The sequence below is a fragment of the Girardinichthys multiradiatus genome, chromosome 20, assembly GCF_021462225.1.
Source record: "Girardinichthys multiradiatus isolate DD_20200921_A chromosome 20, DD_fGirMul_XY1, whole genome shotgun sequence".
Lineage (NCBI taxonomy): Eukaryota > Metazoa > Chordata > Actinopteri > Cyprinodontiformes > Goodeidae > Girardinichthys > Girardinichthys multiradiatus.
In genome coordinates, this window is record NC_061812.1 from 12705702 (window position 1) to 12721628 (window position 15927).

At 38.9% G+C, this 15927-nt stretch overlaps 1 protein-coding gene across 1 annotated transcript; it reads right to left on the minus strand.

Moving 5' to 3' along the window:
- Positions 1 to 3134: 3134 nt before the first annotated feature.
- nfs1 (NFS1 cysteine desulfurase) lies at positions 3135 to 14980 on the minus strand. Its single transcript, XM_047348587.1, has 14 exons — positions 14631 to 14980; positions 13897 to 13973; positions 13353 to 13469; positions 10074 to 10157; positions 9654 to 9806; positions 7294 to 7387; positions 7138 to 7158; positions 6963 to 7076; positions 5554 to 5711; positions 5374 to 5479; positions 5087 to 5168; positions 4910 to 4993; positions 3935 to 4024; positions 3135 to 3804 (listed from the first exon to the last, which is right to left on the minus strand). Exons 1-14 carry the CDS (start codon positions 14737 to 14739, stop codon positions 3741 to 3743), a joined length of 1353 nt encoding a protein of 450 aa, XP_047204543.1. The 5' UTR covers positions 14740 to 14980; the 3' UTR covers positions 3135 to 3740.
- Between the last annotated feature and the right edge of the window lie 947 nt (positions 14981 to 15927).

Below are 15927 nucleotides of genomic sequence, written 5' to 3' on the forward strand. Positions count from 1 at the left end.
CCTACGCCCCCTGCTGGCTGAATTTGGTTAAAGGAAAGTCACTGCAGCCAATAAAGAAATGAACTTACCTAAATATGAGGTATTATGTCAACATAATATAATAGATATTAGGTATCTTTTGGGAACTTTACCTATACACAGAGGCAGTATATAACAAACTGGTTTCACAAATAATAAGAATAAGAAGAACATCAAGAATAAGAAGGTTTAATATGATTCATTTAAAATTTTAAAACCAGGCTATTTAACTAAAATATCCATATTTGTTTTAGAAAATAGAACTGTCCATCATTAAAATAATGCGTAATTTAAAGAAATTTCATTGCAGTTTAATCCAGGTTGTATTCACACCCTTGAACGTTTGCCACGTTACAATCAGTTTGTTTTGTTTATGATAGAACAAAAAGGGATTTTATAACTGAAGTGAAGTAAAAGAAAATCTTGATACATGGCTTTCAAATTTTTTCCAATATAAAAACCTTTAAAGAACAATGTGAATGTGAAGAATCTATTGACAGGCAAACCTTTATTAATGCATTCCACATACCTGTTCTTTATGAAAGGGTGGCCAAAAAAAAAAAAAAACATTGTTTGCCACAAGCCATGTAGGGGACACAGCAAAGATGTTCAAGATGGGGCCCGGGTCAGATTAGACTAAAATTAAACTCTTAAATTGTGAAAGATTGTGGTGGCAGCATCATGTAGTGAGGATGTGTTTTTATAGCAGGGACAGAGAAATTGTATTAAAACTAAATACAGGGCAACCCTAGAGGAAAAGCTGTTGTAGGGTTGCTATGTGTAGGGGTACTAAGTAAAATAATAAACTGATAAAGTTTGTCCATATAGAGCCCACTGGTGGCCATTGTTATACTAAAAACCACAAGGATTGGGGGTACCTCTCTTTGTCAGATTGATTATAACAATTGGACAAGAGAAAGAGTTGCACAGGTAGCAGAAATGGAGGGTGTGTTTGCACCTCAACCATAACTGAGCCGGTTTAGGCTAAACCTGACTCCCCCTTACTCCATCCAACAGGGAGGAAGGAAGGCAGAGGTAAAAATAATTGGTGAGTGTTGTTTCCTGTTGCATTGTGTGAAAGGTGGGTAACTTTAAAACGGGAAAAGTAAATTCAGTCGAATCACCCAGATTTCAAGTCAGGTACATACATTCCAATTAATCCTAACTATCAAACAGTGCAGTCTGATTCAGTTATTTATTCAAATTGGTTAAAAAGGTTTTTCTATCTAAGGAAACCCAGCAGATTGCATCCAGTCAGTGACTTGTAGCAGTCACTCCTGGATGAGCATGTAGACAGTGGACAGTCACTGGCGTTGACTTTGCAGCAATCTCTCATACTGAGCATGTAGTGACAGTGGAGAGGAAAAACTCCCTTTTAACAGCAAGAAGCCTCCAGCAGAACCAGGCTCAGTGTGAGCGGCCATCTGCCACGACCGACTGTGGGTTTGAGAAAATTATGCATTACTTTATGTTGGTCAAATCACATAAAACCTAAAAAAAATACCCTTAAGTTTGCAGATGTAACGTGACATATGAAAATTTAAAGGAGTATGTATTTCAGTGTGTGGTTAGTCAACAGTCAATTTGAAAGCATTTAAGATAAAGAAAATAGCACAATTTTAATACTGATGTTTTTCCTTTTACTTGTTTTCAGTGGTAATACAACAAATGTCCCTCCATCTTCTTTGCAAACTGAAATATTTTTCTGAATCCTTGAATTATGAACATTGCATTAACCGACAGTGCATGTGAAAAAAATTTCAATGTTCTTTAATTTGTTTATACACTGTGCGCACAACTATTAGAACTATTATCATGAAAGTATTATCCTCCTGTGCTGTCCCAGAAGTGGAAGGTGTTTCGTGCTCAGAAACATGGCAAATGTAGGGCAGGTTGAAACCTGACAGCTACTTAACAGGACACACAAGTTCAAACGTCAAGAATGGGCCAAGAAATACGTGGAGACAGATTTTTCAAAGGCTTTATGGACTGATGAGATGAGAGTAAGTGGATGGATCACTAACAGACACATATCTCCACTTCAACTCAAACATCAACAAAGCAGAGCTGGGGTACTGGTTTGGGCTGGTATTATTAAAGATGAGCCAGTTAGACCTTTTTGGGTTGAAGATGGACTGAAAAATTAACTCCCAAACCCACTACCAGGTTTTACAGGGCATTTTGTCAAGCAGTGGTACAAGAAAAGGTTTGCTTCCTTAAGGAAGACAGTGACCTTTATGCAGGATAATGCTCCATTGCAGGCTCTGCTGTGTGGCTAGCCATAAAAGGCCTTTTATGAATGAGCCAAAACCATACAGAGAAGATTAACAGTGAATGAAAACAGTTCACCTCTTTAAACAGAATGTTGTAAGCTGGTTGCTGCCACACAGAAGGTTGATCAACAGAAACTGACAGAATCCATGAATGGAAGGTTTGTGAGGCTGATTTTGTAAAAATCTTTGGTCAGAAATGTTAATTTCTTTGAGTTATTCTTATTTCATAAGTGAAATGTTTCCTTTAGTTGCATAATTCTGCACACTAACAGCTACCCGATCGCCACAGAGGCCACTGTAGCTTTCAATAATATCGATCCTCAAAAACTCAACTTGCCTAATAATTTTGCACATATTGTGTGTGGCTATGGACATTCATAAAGTAAATCTCAATTTACACTAATGTGTAAACAGAAATTGCACACAAATTAGTATCAATGTTGAATTTATAACCATAAAGCTGGGATTTCATTGGGTATTAATGAGCACTGTGTAACACCAGATGACAGCAGAAAGTTTGGTGTAATTAAATACAACAGCTAGAGGAGCCCAGGAACACAATACAAAACTTTAAAAGTGAAAACATCTCTTAAGGAGATGTTTAAATTTGCTCTCCTTGCATTTATTTGGAGGATCATTTTCAGGATTTCTGTAACAATCTCAGATGGACATTTGTGACAGTTCTGTTTGAAAGTTCTTACTTCATCACATTAATTTAGGCCTAAATTTGTCATGAAATGTTCCACGCTAATTAATAAAATGTCTCCTTCTAAGACTGTTTAGGGGGATATTTTAAATGATGATGATACACTGAAATGTTGCAGAAAGAAAAAACAAAGAAAGGACAGAAATGATAATGTTTAATATGCTTATCTGATGGGAAAACTGAAGTCTTTCAGGTGAATAATAAAAATCAGATGACTCCCACTGCCTTCAGTTTCAACTTTTATGGTTTTCCCCATTAACTGGAGCGTTTCCCATTTAGATGCCATTTTCATGTAACATTTATAGTGAACCACACTTCCCCACTACTGCCCGCTTACAGATGTAACAAACAGAAATAAACATTTACAAAAATTCACTTTTTTTTCATCATCCTAACCGCATCACTTTTTGATTTCATCAAGAGCACCACCCTGACAGTGAAACACGGAGGAGGCAGCATCATGCGGTGGGGATGCTTTACATCCACACGGTCAGTGAAACTGCTCATAGTTGATGACACAACCATCAGAGACTGCAGTGTTGGTGGTTAACATCTCCTGAGAGACTAACTTGGGGAGTTTCTACAAAAACGAAGAGCTACAGCTACAAACAGACTTAAAGTCGGACAGGACGTTTGTGCGTGATTGTTAAGAGGAACAAAAAGCTGGACCATCCCAAGGATTTCTTGGGAACCGTAATCATCTTCGGCATTTAAAAAAAGAGTGGACGAGAAATGGGTGGGGCTCAGTGTTGCGTCCACTTGATGCTCTTCAGGTCAATGCCTTCCTGAACCATCTCCCACAGAGGACTAACAGACAACAAGAGAAGGAACAGAGGCAGGTTACTCTAGCTAGAATTATTTATAAATATGTCACTATTAAAAATAAAAGCTACATGTGATCATAAGAAAACCAACGTGAAAAGTAAGCGGCAGTTACCTCATCTCTCTAAGTCTGTGGACCTGCTGAATGCATTTCTCTGCTGTGTAATCGACCTCTTCTTCTGTGGTGAACCTGCCAATACCAAACCTGTGACACAAGGAAATACAGAAAATCTGTTCACAATATGTCTTTATTCATCAGTGAGTCTCTGATGTTTGATGTTTTAATGAGAAACACTTGAAACTAGCTGTCAGAATAAAATAAAGAAATTATAATTAGCATCTTATTCAGATAGCACAAATGAACAAAGTTTAATCTCAAGGCTCTTCACAAGACAAACAGGTCCAGTTTCTAACTAAATATACAGAAACAATTATTTCAGGGCTGCATGGTGGTGCAGTTGGTAGCACTGTTGCCTTGCAGCGAGAAGGTCCTGGGTTCGATTCCCAGCCTGGGGTCTTTCTGCATAGAGTTTGCATGTTCTCCCCGTGCATGCGTGGGTTCTCACCGGGTACTCCGGCTTCCTCCCACAGTCCAAAGACATGCCTGTTAGGTTAATTGGTCACTCTAAATTGCCCTTAGGTGTGTGAATGAGTGTGTGCTTGGTTGTATGTGTGTTGCCCTGCGATGGACTGGCGACCTGTCCAGGGTGAACCCCGCTTCTCGCCCATAAACTGCTGGAGATAGGCACCAGCTCCCCCGTGACCCACTATGGAATAAGCGATAGAAAATGACTGACAATTATTTCCAATTCAGTCTGACCATATACAGTCATATTCAGATAATCTATGCTATATAAAGCCAGTGTCTGTTGTTACGGTTTGATTGTACTGGAATGAATTACACTGACTCATTTTAATTGATTCTATAAACCTGGATACGAATCAAAACAGTTTTATAAAGATCCTTGAAAGAGATTTTTATATGATTTGACGCTAGATAAATAAACCAAACAGAATTAAATAGAGCATTCCCCCACCAAACAGAAAATAAAAAAAATGTAGAGACCTCTGTTTGGTTTAGCGTTTGTACCTGATAGAGGAGTGAGCCAGGTCCTCATCTGCTCCGATGGCTCTGAGAACGTATGATGGCTCTAGAGAAGCTGATGTACACGCACTGCACCCATACAAACACACCCACCTCATCTTTAAAAAGGCGAACAACATCATTCATTTTCAAACTTGTACCAGTTAAAAGTTGGGGTCTGACCTCCCAGATGACAGAGCAACATCCTTCAGGGCCATCAACAAGCTTTCCCCTTCCACATAGGCAAATGACAGATTAATGCACCCTGCAAAAACACACACACACACACACACACACACACACAGAAAGGTCATAACTGACTTTTATCCTCCTTCAAAGGCCTTGAAAAGAGGGTTTGAGGTTGAATTTTAGAGCAAAAGGTTAAAGTTTGATTTAAGCTTAGAACAAAAAGATTAAACTCTTAGAGAAAATGAATAAAGTCTCTCACATAGACTTATAGGTTTCCTTACCAGGGTACCGTTGTTCTGGATCTCCATTCATGACAACGTCAGGAATCTCAGTCATGATCTTCTGGACCAGACGGTTAGCCAGCATGGACACTCTCTGATGATCATACTAAAAACATAAACAGTAATCATCAGGTATGCTTAGTTAGTTTTTTTCTAAATGCTTTTTTATGCTGATTTTACCTCCATCTCTTCTTGAGCAACGCTGCATGCAGCTCCCAGCCCAACAGCCAGCGGGGTGGGTACCGTGCCAGAGCGAAGACCCCTCTCCTGCCCGCCCCCGTTCTGCAGTGGCTCCAGACGAACTCGAGGTCGGCGTCGCACATACAGAGCGCCCACGCCTGCAAACATACACATGCATTACCAATTTCCACTCCATGAATGCCAGCATGTGAAGCACCACAATGCTAACAAGAATGTCTGTATTGTCAGCGATAGTGTGTGCAAGAATTACACTGAAGGCGAACCCCTCTTCCTGTACGCCCCAACCTCCCTGAGAGCAAATCTGAATTGATCAGCATGCCAAAACAAATATCAAAGTGGATTTAAAAGAATCTCCATTTAGTGTAGAGTAATCCATTTCAGGTGTGAGCAGTGGTGTCAGATTTTAAACTGGAGGATATAAATAAAGCCCAGGCTCCTTAAAATCACAAAGAAGTAAGTTGTTAATGTGAATTGGTAGGTCGAATCAGATCGAAACCTTGGTGTCATTAGCCACCAGCTATATGTAGCCATATGTTATGAAGGAGGTTGCCCTGAGCAAATGGGGGCACCTGCTACACATTGACTGGAAAGGCAAATATAGAACAGAAATGTCGTTCAGTGAACAACTAAGATAAAACAGTTTTGTTTTGTTTTGTGTTTTTGCTGAGTGCTTGAGCTTCCCCCATGTTGTGGTGCCCTGGGTGCTGAGCCATATCACCCTTTTCAGTAACTGTCACTATATACTGCAGGAGGCGTGGGCCAAGTTTGATGAGACAGGACCAAAAAAAAAACAAAACAAAAAAAAAAACTGATCTGTAAATTTCTTCTAATAATTTCTTCTATTGCCCCTGTGTAGTTATGGTGGTTTGGTAGCAGATATTTTCAGGCACAAAAAGAATCCCTCTACCACAGAACATTTTATACCAACCTTTTGTCAACCCGTACCCAAAGGGAGATGTTTTGTACCTGCTTTGAAAACCAAACATTTATGGTAAATATTCTATAATCCACTGTAATATAATGTAGGTATGTGACTACTATAAATAATATCTATCTCCAGGAAATCACTTGGTTATTTTGATCAGGGGTCATAATCTGTTACATTTTATAACAGTCATCTGGCCCAAAGGGTTGATAATAACTAAAAGAAACAGACATTAGGTTAAAAGGCTTTTTACAAAATAAAATCCAATTAAGTTAACAACAAATAACTACCGGTAAAAACAATCATACATAGCACTAGAGAATTCATAAGATTATCTCCGTAATTTGTCAAAATCCATAACAAACAAGAGAAATTAACAGTCTTTTAGGTATATGGGTACAAACAGGTGAGCTGTTGAGATTACAATACCAATCATCATACGACTAACATTAATGACGCTAACCTTTGGGTCCGTAGATCTTGTGACCACTAATGGACATAAGATCAACCTTCCAGTCAGAGACGCTGATGGGAATCTTTCCAACAGCCTGCGCAGCATCAGTGTGGAAGAAGACTCCTTTGCCGATCCAAAGGAGTCTTCTTCCACACTGATGCTGCGCAGGCTGTTGGAAAGATTCCTTTGGATCGGCAAATCTGACCTGAAAACAGGAAGAGTAAGCCTTGATCAGTCCAATAACATTGGCCAAATATCCACTTGGGCTCCAAGAAGCACACAGTTAAGTGAATTACAATGTAGTACGAAACAAGTATTGATTATTTGCTGCCACATCTACCGATTTCCTTGATGGGCTGCTTGACTCCAATCTCGTTGTTAATGGTCATCACAGACACCAGTGAGGTTTCCGGACAGATGGTGGCCTCCAGTAACTGCAAACACACACACACACACACAGAGGTTACATTGAGAGATCTAAAGTGGCTATCAAAAGTCTACACCGCCCTGTTAAAAATTTTGTGATATAAAAACAAAGCACAATGATAATCATTTTAAAGCATTTTTACACATTTGCTGTGACATTAAAGTACCTGTCACAGACTTTTCCCACAAATGTGGAAATTAAAATAAAACATCTTAATATGGAAGGAAACGGGCCGTAATTGACATGATATTAGTATTAAAGACGAGATAAAAGACAATTGTGACACAAAATAGGCATATTTAGTTGTCCAAAAACCAAAAGTCCGAGAAATGACTTGAAAGGGGAAGTCACAGGTCATTCATTGTGTGAGCGTCAATGATAAACGGTTCAGGTAGAAGCCAAGTTCCGTTAAAAACAGCATTAATATGGTAAACGATGCATTGCTGGTGGTGGCAGCAATACTACGACAGCAGCCGTTAGTCTGCACTACTTTCCTGAAGTGAAGAGGATCAGAACTGCCTGGATCAGAGCTGGAAAACTGAGGAGGGACAGATGGGCTGCTCCCACAAAGAACAGCCAGTTGTGATCTGAGTACGTTTTAGCTACCTGCTTCACACAAAAAACCTCTGAATTCACAAGAGAAAGTATGTCAGAGGTTAGCATATCTGATAGACGAAAGAGAATGTTGAAGATGCTATAGCCACACTTTTCAGAGCATCTGATGGGAAAAGATCGCCAAAGAAAAGGTCGTTGTTGCTAAACGGATCAAGGCTCAGCATGTAAGAACACAACAGTACATTAAGATATTGGCATTTATTGTTAATAATTAAAAATGCGAAATTATTATTTTTATTAATAATAATAATAATAATCCAAAATGATTATTATTCATATAAAATAAACTAAACGAGCATACAATGTATTTAAATAAATGTTTCTCTAAAGATTCTAATATAAAGTAAAAAAAAAAATGACACACCAGGGAGTGTCTTCAGATCTTGAATTATCCTTTGTGTCTGCAGCTACTGCTCCATGCTGCTCACCGTAACTCTGTATTTACACTGTATCTGCTCCTGTCCGATTAGGTCCGGTCCGCTGGTAAGCTCGGAGGAGCTCCAAGAACCATACACAGATGGCGCAACAAAAGCCAGTGCGGTAGCAAGTACAAAACAACTCATTCTGCGGAAGTTAAACTGCTTCATTTTTCATTTATGCATCCTGGTATTTTCATGTTTTGTTCTATAATGGGCGAGTAAACTGAGTGCAGCGAAGCCACATTTTTTGCTTAGTTTGGTGCATTTAATGTGTTTGCTTGGATTAACCACGGTCCTAACCCTTCTTCATCTTGAGCTTTCCAGCAGACACCTTAAGGCTTTTGGCCATATCTAGCTGGTATAAAAAACATTATTCATAACTTCAACCACCTTGACAAAAAGACAGTTCAATCAAAGAAAAAGTAACCCCAGACCATGATTCTGTCAGCTCAGGTGTCAACGTAGGAATGGTGTTAGGTCATGTGTAGTGTTGTTTTGCGCCAGACAACATTTGGCATTATAGCCTGAAGGCTTACGTTTGGTTCCTGAAATAATGATAACACATTGCCACTCTCTGTGCTGCACTGACAGGAGTCCAGTGAGTGCCCTGGTGGAAAAGAAATGGGGCTAGGCGCCCAACTAGCTCATCAAACTTGTCCATTCGGAAGTATTGAAAGTGTTTTTTGCTGTCCATCGTCTTCATGTCCTTCACCAGCAAACTGTATTACCCTTCTTTGTCCCTAATCTAGTTTTTCCCTTCAAGGCTAATAAGTTTTTCCTCCTCGTCCAATGAGGCCACGGCAGAAAGTGTGGGAAATGTCAACATTTGTTCCAAGAAATGTAGGAAACTGGTGCACTCAACTACGACTATAAAATCTCAAACGTCCGCAGACAGTGCACGCCCAACTCATTGGGAGCCTTTAGTCCAGACATATGGAAAATGCAGGAAATTGTTGTCACTTGCAGAACACAAACAATAACTATTGGAAATTCCTGCAGGTTCTTCAGTATTTCTGTCAGGCTCGCTGACCAGTTTTAGCCTTTTCTGTTTCTCAGTTTTGAATTATTTTTGTTTGTCTTTCAGTTGAATTGTCCAGGATATATTTCATATAATATGTGGGAATAGTTTTGAAAGAATTTCTCAGGTTTTAACATCACTAAAATCTGACATTTCAATAAAGGTGTGCATATTTGAGAGCCTCTCTATATGTTGTCTATCTGAAGACTGTCACTTTGTACCTTCAGGTCCAGCAGTCCATTCTTCTGGACAGGTAGGTAGGTGATGTTAAATCCTTCAGTTTCCAGAATCCGACACGAGTCCAGGACACATTTGTGTTCAGTCTGAGTGGTGATCACATGGCGCTTCTTGGCCTGGTAGAACCTGGCCACGCCCTGCAGAAGGAATATAAAGGATCAATGCCGAGTGAGGTCCTGTGACTTCATTCTTACTTTTTTTTATGTTCTTCTTGTGCTTTAATTTTAATTTCTCATGTTTAGATTCGACTTAATGATCATTTATTTCCACATAAAGAGAAAACAAACATTTTGTAACTATAACAAAAACAATCGTTTTTTTATTAAGTTTAAAACAAAACTAGATGTTAGACGTGGGCTGTGGTTGTTTGTATGTGTGATTATAATAAAGCAGGAATTCGGGACCTTGATGGCCATGTTGTTGGACTCTGTGGCTCCGCTGGTGAAGATGATTTCTCTGGGATCGGCTCCAATAACACTGGCTACCTGCTGCTCGGAGAAAAAAAAAAAAAAAAGTCAGCGGCTATTTTCAATATTTCTGCACCACTCACCACAACATGGCCCTGAGTTAAATGCCCTGTGTTCACAATAATTTAATAATCAGTATTTTAAACTGAGCCGTGTTTACAGTTTTTTTTTTACCGATATTCATATAATTTTATGTTAAAACCTTGTTGCAACAGAACTGAACAGTAAATCTAAAACACTAAATATGTTTACTCACCAGGACAAATAACATAATTTAATAATACCTATTGTAATGAATAACACGATGGGTATTACGGAAGCAACTTGGGTCAAGGTCAGCATTTAGCAGAAAGGGTTTGCTAAATTATATTGCTTAATATGGGCAATATGGCTGACCAACTCCAGCTCAGCCTGGGCTGCAGCACAAGCATTCACAAAAATAAGTCATCAGTTGCTCTCCAAATTAATTTTCTGTTGCAGAAGTTGCCGTTGATTTGGAAATTTTAGAAACTGATACTGCAATGATACAGTATCTTACAGAAGTGAGTACATTCCTCACATTTTTGTAAAAATTTTATATCTTTTTATAGGACAACACTGAAGATATGACACTTTCATACGATGTAAAGTAATCAGTTACAGCTGGTATAACAATGTAAATGTAAAAATCTCAAAACTGTGCCCAAAGTGTCAATATTTTGTGCGGCCACCACAAACTTATATTCAGTACAGAACGTATTTAACTTTCAGTTGAGTCTACAAGGCACTGTACAACATCACCAATACAAATGAACACGTTGCTGCCTCTGGTCAAGATGGACTGTTTAGTCTTAAAGTGTAAATAAATATATTATCTGAAGAAGTGTGTGACAGAATGCTAATTAACTGATACATATAACCAGCAAAATAATAAATATTGGTAAGGAAAACAGGAATGGAGCCTGTGACGAGGATCTTGCTTGTTTATGTAGCATGAGTTTTTTTTAATCCAGGAATTTTCAGCATACTTTGCAGAGGAAAAAGTTTAACAACAATCAAGCTAAGAACTAACTGCTCACTACATTAATTACCATTATCAGAATCAGAATCAGCTTTATTGCCAAGTTTGTACATACAAACAAGGAATTTGACTCCGTTACACTTTGCTCATTGGTTTTGTATTACAGAATACAGGTCCTTCTCAAAATATTAGCATATTGTGATAAAGTTCATTATTTTACATAATGTCATGATGAAAATTTAACATTCATATATTTTAGATTCATTGCACACTAACTGAAATATTTCAGGTCTTTTATTGTCTTAATACGGATGATTTTGGCATACAGCTCATGAAAACCCAAAATTCCTATCTCACAAAATTAGCATATTTCATCCGACCAATAAAAGAAAAGTGTTTTTAATACAAAAAACGTCAACCTTCAAATAATCATGTACAGTTATGCACTCAATACTTTGTCGGGAATCCTTTTGCAGAAATGACTGCTTCAATGCGGCGTGGCATGGAGGCAATCAGCCTGTGGCACTGCTGAGGTCTTATGGAGGCCCAGGATGCTTCGATAGCGGCCTTTAGCTCATCCAGAGTGTTGGTTCTTGAGTCTCTCAACGTTCTCTTCACAATATCCCACAGATTCTCTATGGGGTTCAGGTCAGGAGAGTTGGCAGGCCAATTGAGCACAGTGATACCATGGTCAGTAAACCATTTACCAGTGGTTTTGGCACTGTGAGCAGGTGCCAGGTCGTGCTGAAAAATGAAATCTTCATCTCCATAAAGCTTTTCAGCAGATGGAAGCATGAAGTGCTCCAAAATCTCCTGATAGCTAGCTGCATTGACCCTGCCCTTGATAAAACACAGTGGACCAACACCAGCAGCTGACACGGCACCCCAGACCATCACTGACTGTGGGTACTTGACACTGGACTTCTGGCATTTTGGCATTTCCTTCTCCCCAGTCTTCCTCCAGACTCTGGCACCTTGATTTCCGAATGACATGCAGAATTTGCTTTCATCCGAAAAAAGTACTTTGGACCACTGAGCAACAGTCCAGTGCTGCTTCTCTGTAGTCCAGGTCAGGCGCTTCTGCCGCTGTTTCTGGTTCACAAGTGGCTTGACCTGGGGAATGCGGCACCTGTAGCCCATTTCCTGCACACGCCTGTGCACGGTGGCTCTGGATGTTTCTACTCCAGACTCAGTCCACTGCTTCCGCAGGTCCACCAAGGTCTGGAATCGGCCCTTCTCCACAATCTTCCTCAGGGTCCGGTCACCTCTTCTCGTTGTGCAGCGTTTTCTGCCACACCTTTTCCTTCCCACAGACTTCCCACTGAGGTGCCTTGATACAGCACTCTGGGAACAGCCTATCCGTTCAGAAATTTCTTTCTGTGTCTTACCCTCTTGGTTGAGGGTGTCAATAGTGGCCTTCTGGACAGCAGTCAGGTCGGCAGTCTTACCCATGATTGGGGTTTTGAGTGATGAACCAGGCTGGGAGTTTTAAAGGCCTCAGGAATCTTTTGCAGGTGTTTAGAGTTAACTCGTTGATTCAGATGATTAGGTTCATAGCTCGTTTAGAGACCCTTTTAATGATATGCTAATTTTGTGAGACAGGAATTTTGGGTTTTCATGAGCTGTATGCCAAAATCATCCGTATTAAGACAATAAAAGACCTGAAATATTTCAGTTAGTGTGCAATGAATCTAAAATATATGAATGTTAAATTTTCATCATGACATTATGGAAAATAATGAACTTTATCACAATATGCTAATATTTTGAGAAGGACCTGTAACTTCACAGGCTGCCACCGTGGTCCAAATTGTGCCCAATTAGTCATTTTCACGTCCCGGTGTCATGTGACTCATTTACCCTGTTACTAGGTTACTTTCATAATACCTCTCATTGTATCAAACAGGTGCATATAAATAAATTGGAATATCATAAATAAGCAAATGTATCTTCACAATCATAAGGAAAGCTGTTGACTTGCTAGTTGTTTAGCAAACAGTCACTGAAACGCTCCACAGAGAGGTACTGTAAATATTTTTAACAACTTTTTGGTTGTGCTTGGTTACATAAATAAAAAGTTATGGTTCTTTGCAAAATAGGCCTTGTAGGGGCAGCAGGGAGGGAATCATTAAAGATCCTGCCACTATTACACCTGCTGGTCACAGAACTGAGTTGGGTTGAGCTCTTATTGAAGTGCTGAGTGAGGGTCTTTATACCTTCCTGGCAGTCTCCATGGCAGTCTCGCTCTCCCAACCATAGGCATGAGTCCTGGAGTGAGGGTTACCGTAGTAATTCACCTGGTATGGCAACATGGCATCCAGCACACGAGGGTCCTAAATGTACCAAATACAATTGCCAAAAAGACAAAGACCATGTCGGACACATACATGATCCTCTTGTTTACGAAGCAAAATGTGAACTGCTTCACCAAAAGAGGACTGAAAAGGTTGTAAGTTGCTTTTCACTTATGTACAATAGATATCTGTTGGTCATAAATGATGCCAATCAGAGGTTACTTTAATGCACAAATCTGTATTAAATTAAAAAGCAATGAGTTTGCTGCTAGTAAAGACACACAAGACTGGACAAATAATATTTTTTTGCTTCTCAGTACTTTGAAGCCGTTACAGAAGGTGTGATTATTTAATCGTCATAATTCAAAGCACAACACTAAATGACAAATGCAAGGCTGAAATCTGCTACAGTCTAAAACAATTCACCATGACTTATTGAATAACTGACAACACAGGTAACAGTTACCATAGGAGTGGTCGCCTGGAAGTCCATGTAGAGGGGCCGGAGCTCATCTTTCTCCAGTTCACGTTTCTTGATCAGCTCTTCAGAACAAAACACATGTCGCACAATTTTGTAAGCTTACTGCCAAAATGTCCAAGACAATGTAATTTTATGAGTTTCAGGACACTGCTGCACAAGTTAGAAAACCAAGAGGAAACAATAAGTTCTAACTTATTATTACTGTAGCCCAGTTTGTCATTGTTTTCTGATCATTTTAATAAGGATAACTAATCAAATGAACAGTTTAAATAATAAATCATTTTAAATAATAACCTAGGATCAGTTCCTTTTAAAATATTTCAATATGCACAACTACTCTGAAAATGGTCATTCAGCGGATGGAAGAGTGTTTAACCAGAGATTCTGAACTGTCATTCATTTATTCATCAGCTATCAATGTATAATCAGGCAGCACATACTGCCACGTTAAAAATATTAAAAAACATATTTTTTATGAACCCTATGTCCATAAACAACATTATTTTTTATAAGTTAGCTTTTCATATTTGTTTATATACAGCAAATAAAACGATTATTTATGGGGTTTGTTTCTGTAACCATGCAATAACATAACGGTTAAATCACAGGTGTTGTAAAGTTTCTTGTACCCCCTAATAAACTGCGTCACTCTGGGGTTAGCTTACTGCTAGCTACTTTAATTGAAATGAACATGCAAGCTTGCTGCTGGATTCCGTTACCTTTGTGCATGAGGCTAACGGCTGTCCGCGCAGGACACAGACTTTGAAAAGGAAGCCACAAGGCCGGCCTCAGCAGCCGGGAGGACACGGTCTTGCCCGGAGAAAGCATCGGGTCGGCGGACTGATTTCAGCTTAAGCTCCGCAGACCTCCGTCTACACCAACACGTTGACTACAACCGGGGCACCGAAAAAATAACGGTGTGATTTTGTTCAGCAAGCAGGTTCCCGTAAGAGAAGAACTGAAAAAATATAAAACAAAGGTCACACATGAGTAAAGTTTAGATTCTATCCAACTGTCACTCGTTTAAACGCAGGATGCGATGGGACGAGTCAAAACAACGCAGCAAAGTGAGCTTCCGGAAGGGACTTTCAAATCAAAAGAGCTACAAAAAATAAAAAAAAATTGTGGAATTAGGTAAAATTTCGAATACAAAGCTACATGCTGAAATACAGCAGTGAAGTTTATTTAGTGATGGACTATAATTAAATTCTAATAATATACATTCATTGGAAAAGTATTACACAACTTTGATTGTGTAATAAATTACAAAACTATGGTATATTGTTAGGGGAAGAGCGGTGGTAGACGAGATTTTATTCGCTTCAAAAATATTTGAACATGGCAACATACTATAGTTCCTGAAGAGCATTTGGTCCTTCAACATTTACAGCAAAATGTTGCTATAAGTCTTTGTTGGTGTTACAGTAAATCTTCTCTGATGTTCTGAGCCTCTTGCACCAGACAGTGGGATTTCACATTCAAAGTAATACTATAAACTCCTCACTACTGTCAAACACAACACATCTTTAATATATTATTATGATGAAATGACTACTGGTTATTATTGGTGACAGACTTCTGGAGCTACATTGCAGGACAGCCTTATTTCCTTTTTTCATATACAGGATTTTTCTTCGGTATGATAAATCATATTGCAACCCTCAAGTGTCCCTCTGAGATAAGAAACATTTTATATTTTAGTCTAGGTACTAAACTAAACTGCTAAATACAACTGTTGAGAATGCGCTTGGGCACTTATGAGATTCTGAAATTATGATAACCATGAGTGAAAAATGTTTTACTGTTTAAACATAATAATTTAGAGCAAAAATGTATTACATCATCTAACTGCTTTTATTTTAAACAAAAAAAGCAACTTAAATCCTATTTCATTTATAATAATGTTATCTACAACATTTTTGGGTTGATTTTGATGCATTAGCTACATCAAAAATAAATAATAAACACTCACTAAAAATAATAATCTGGGATTAGTTGGTCAACTGGCTATCTACT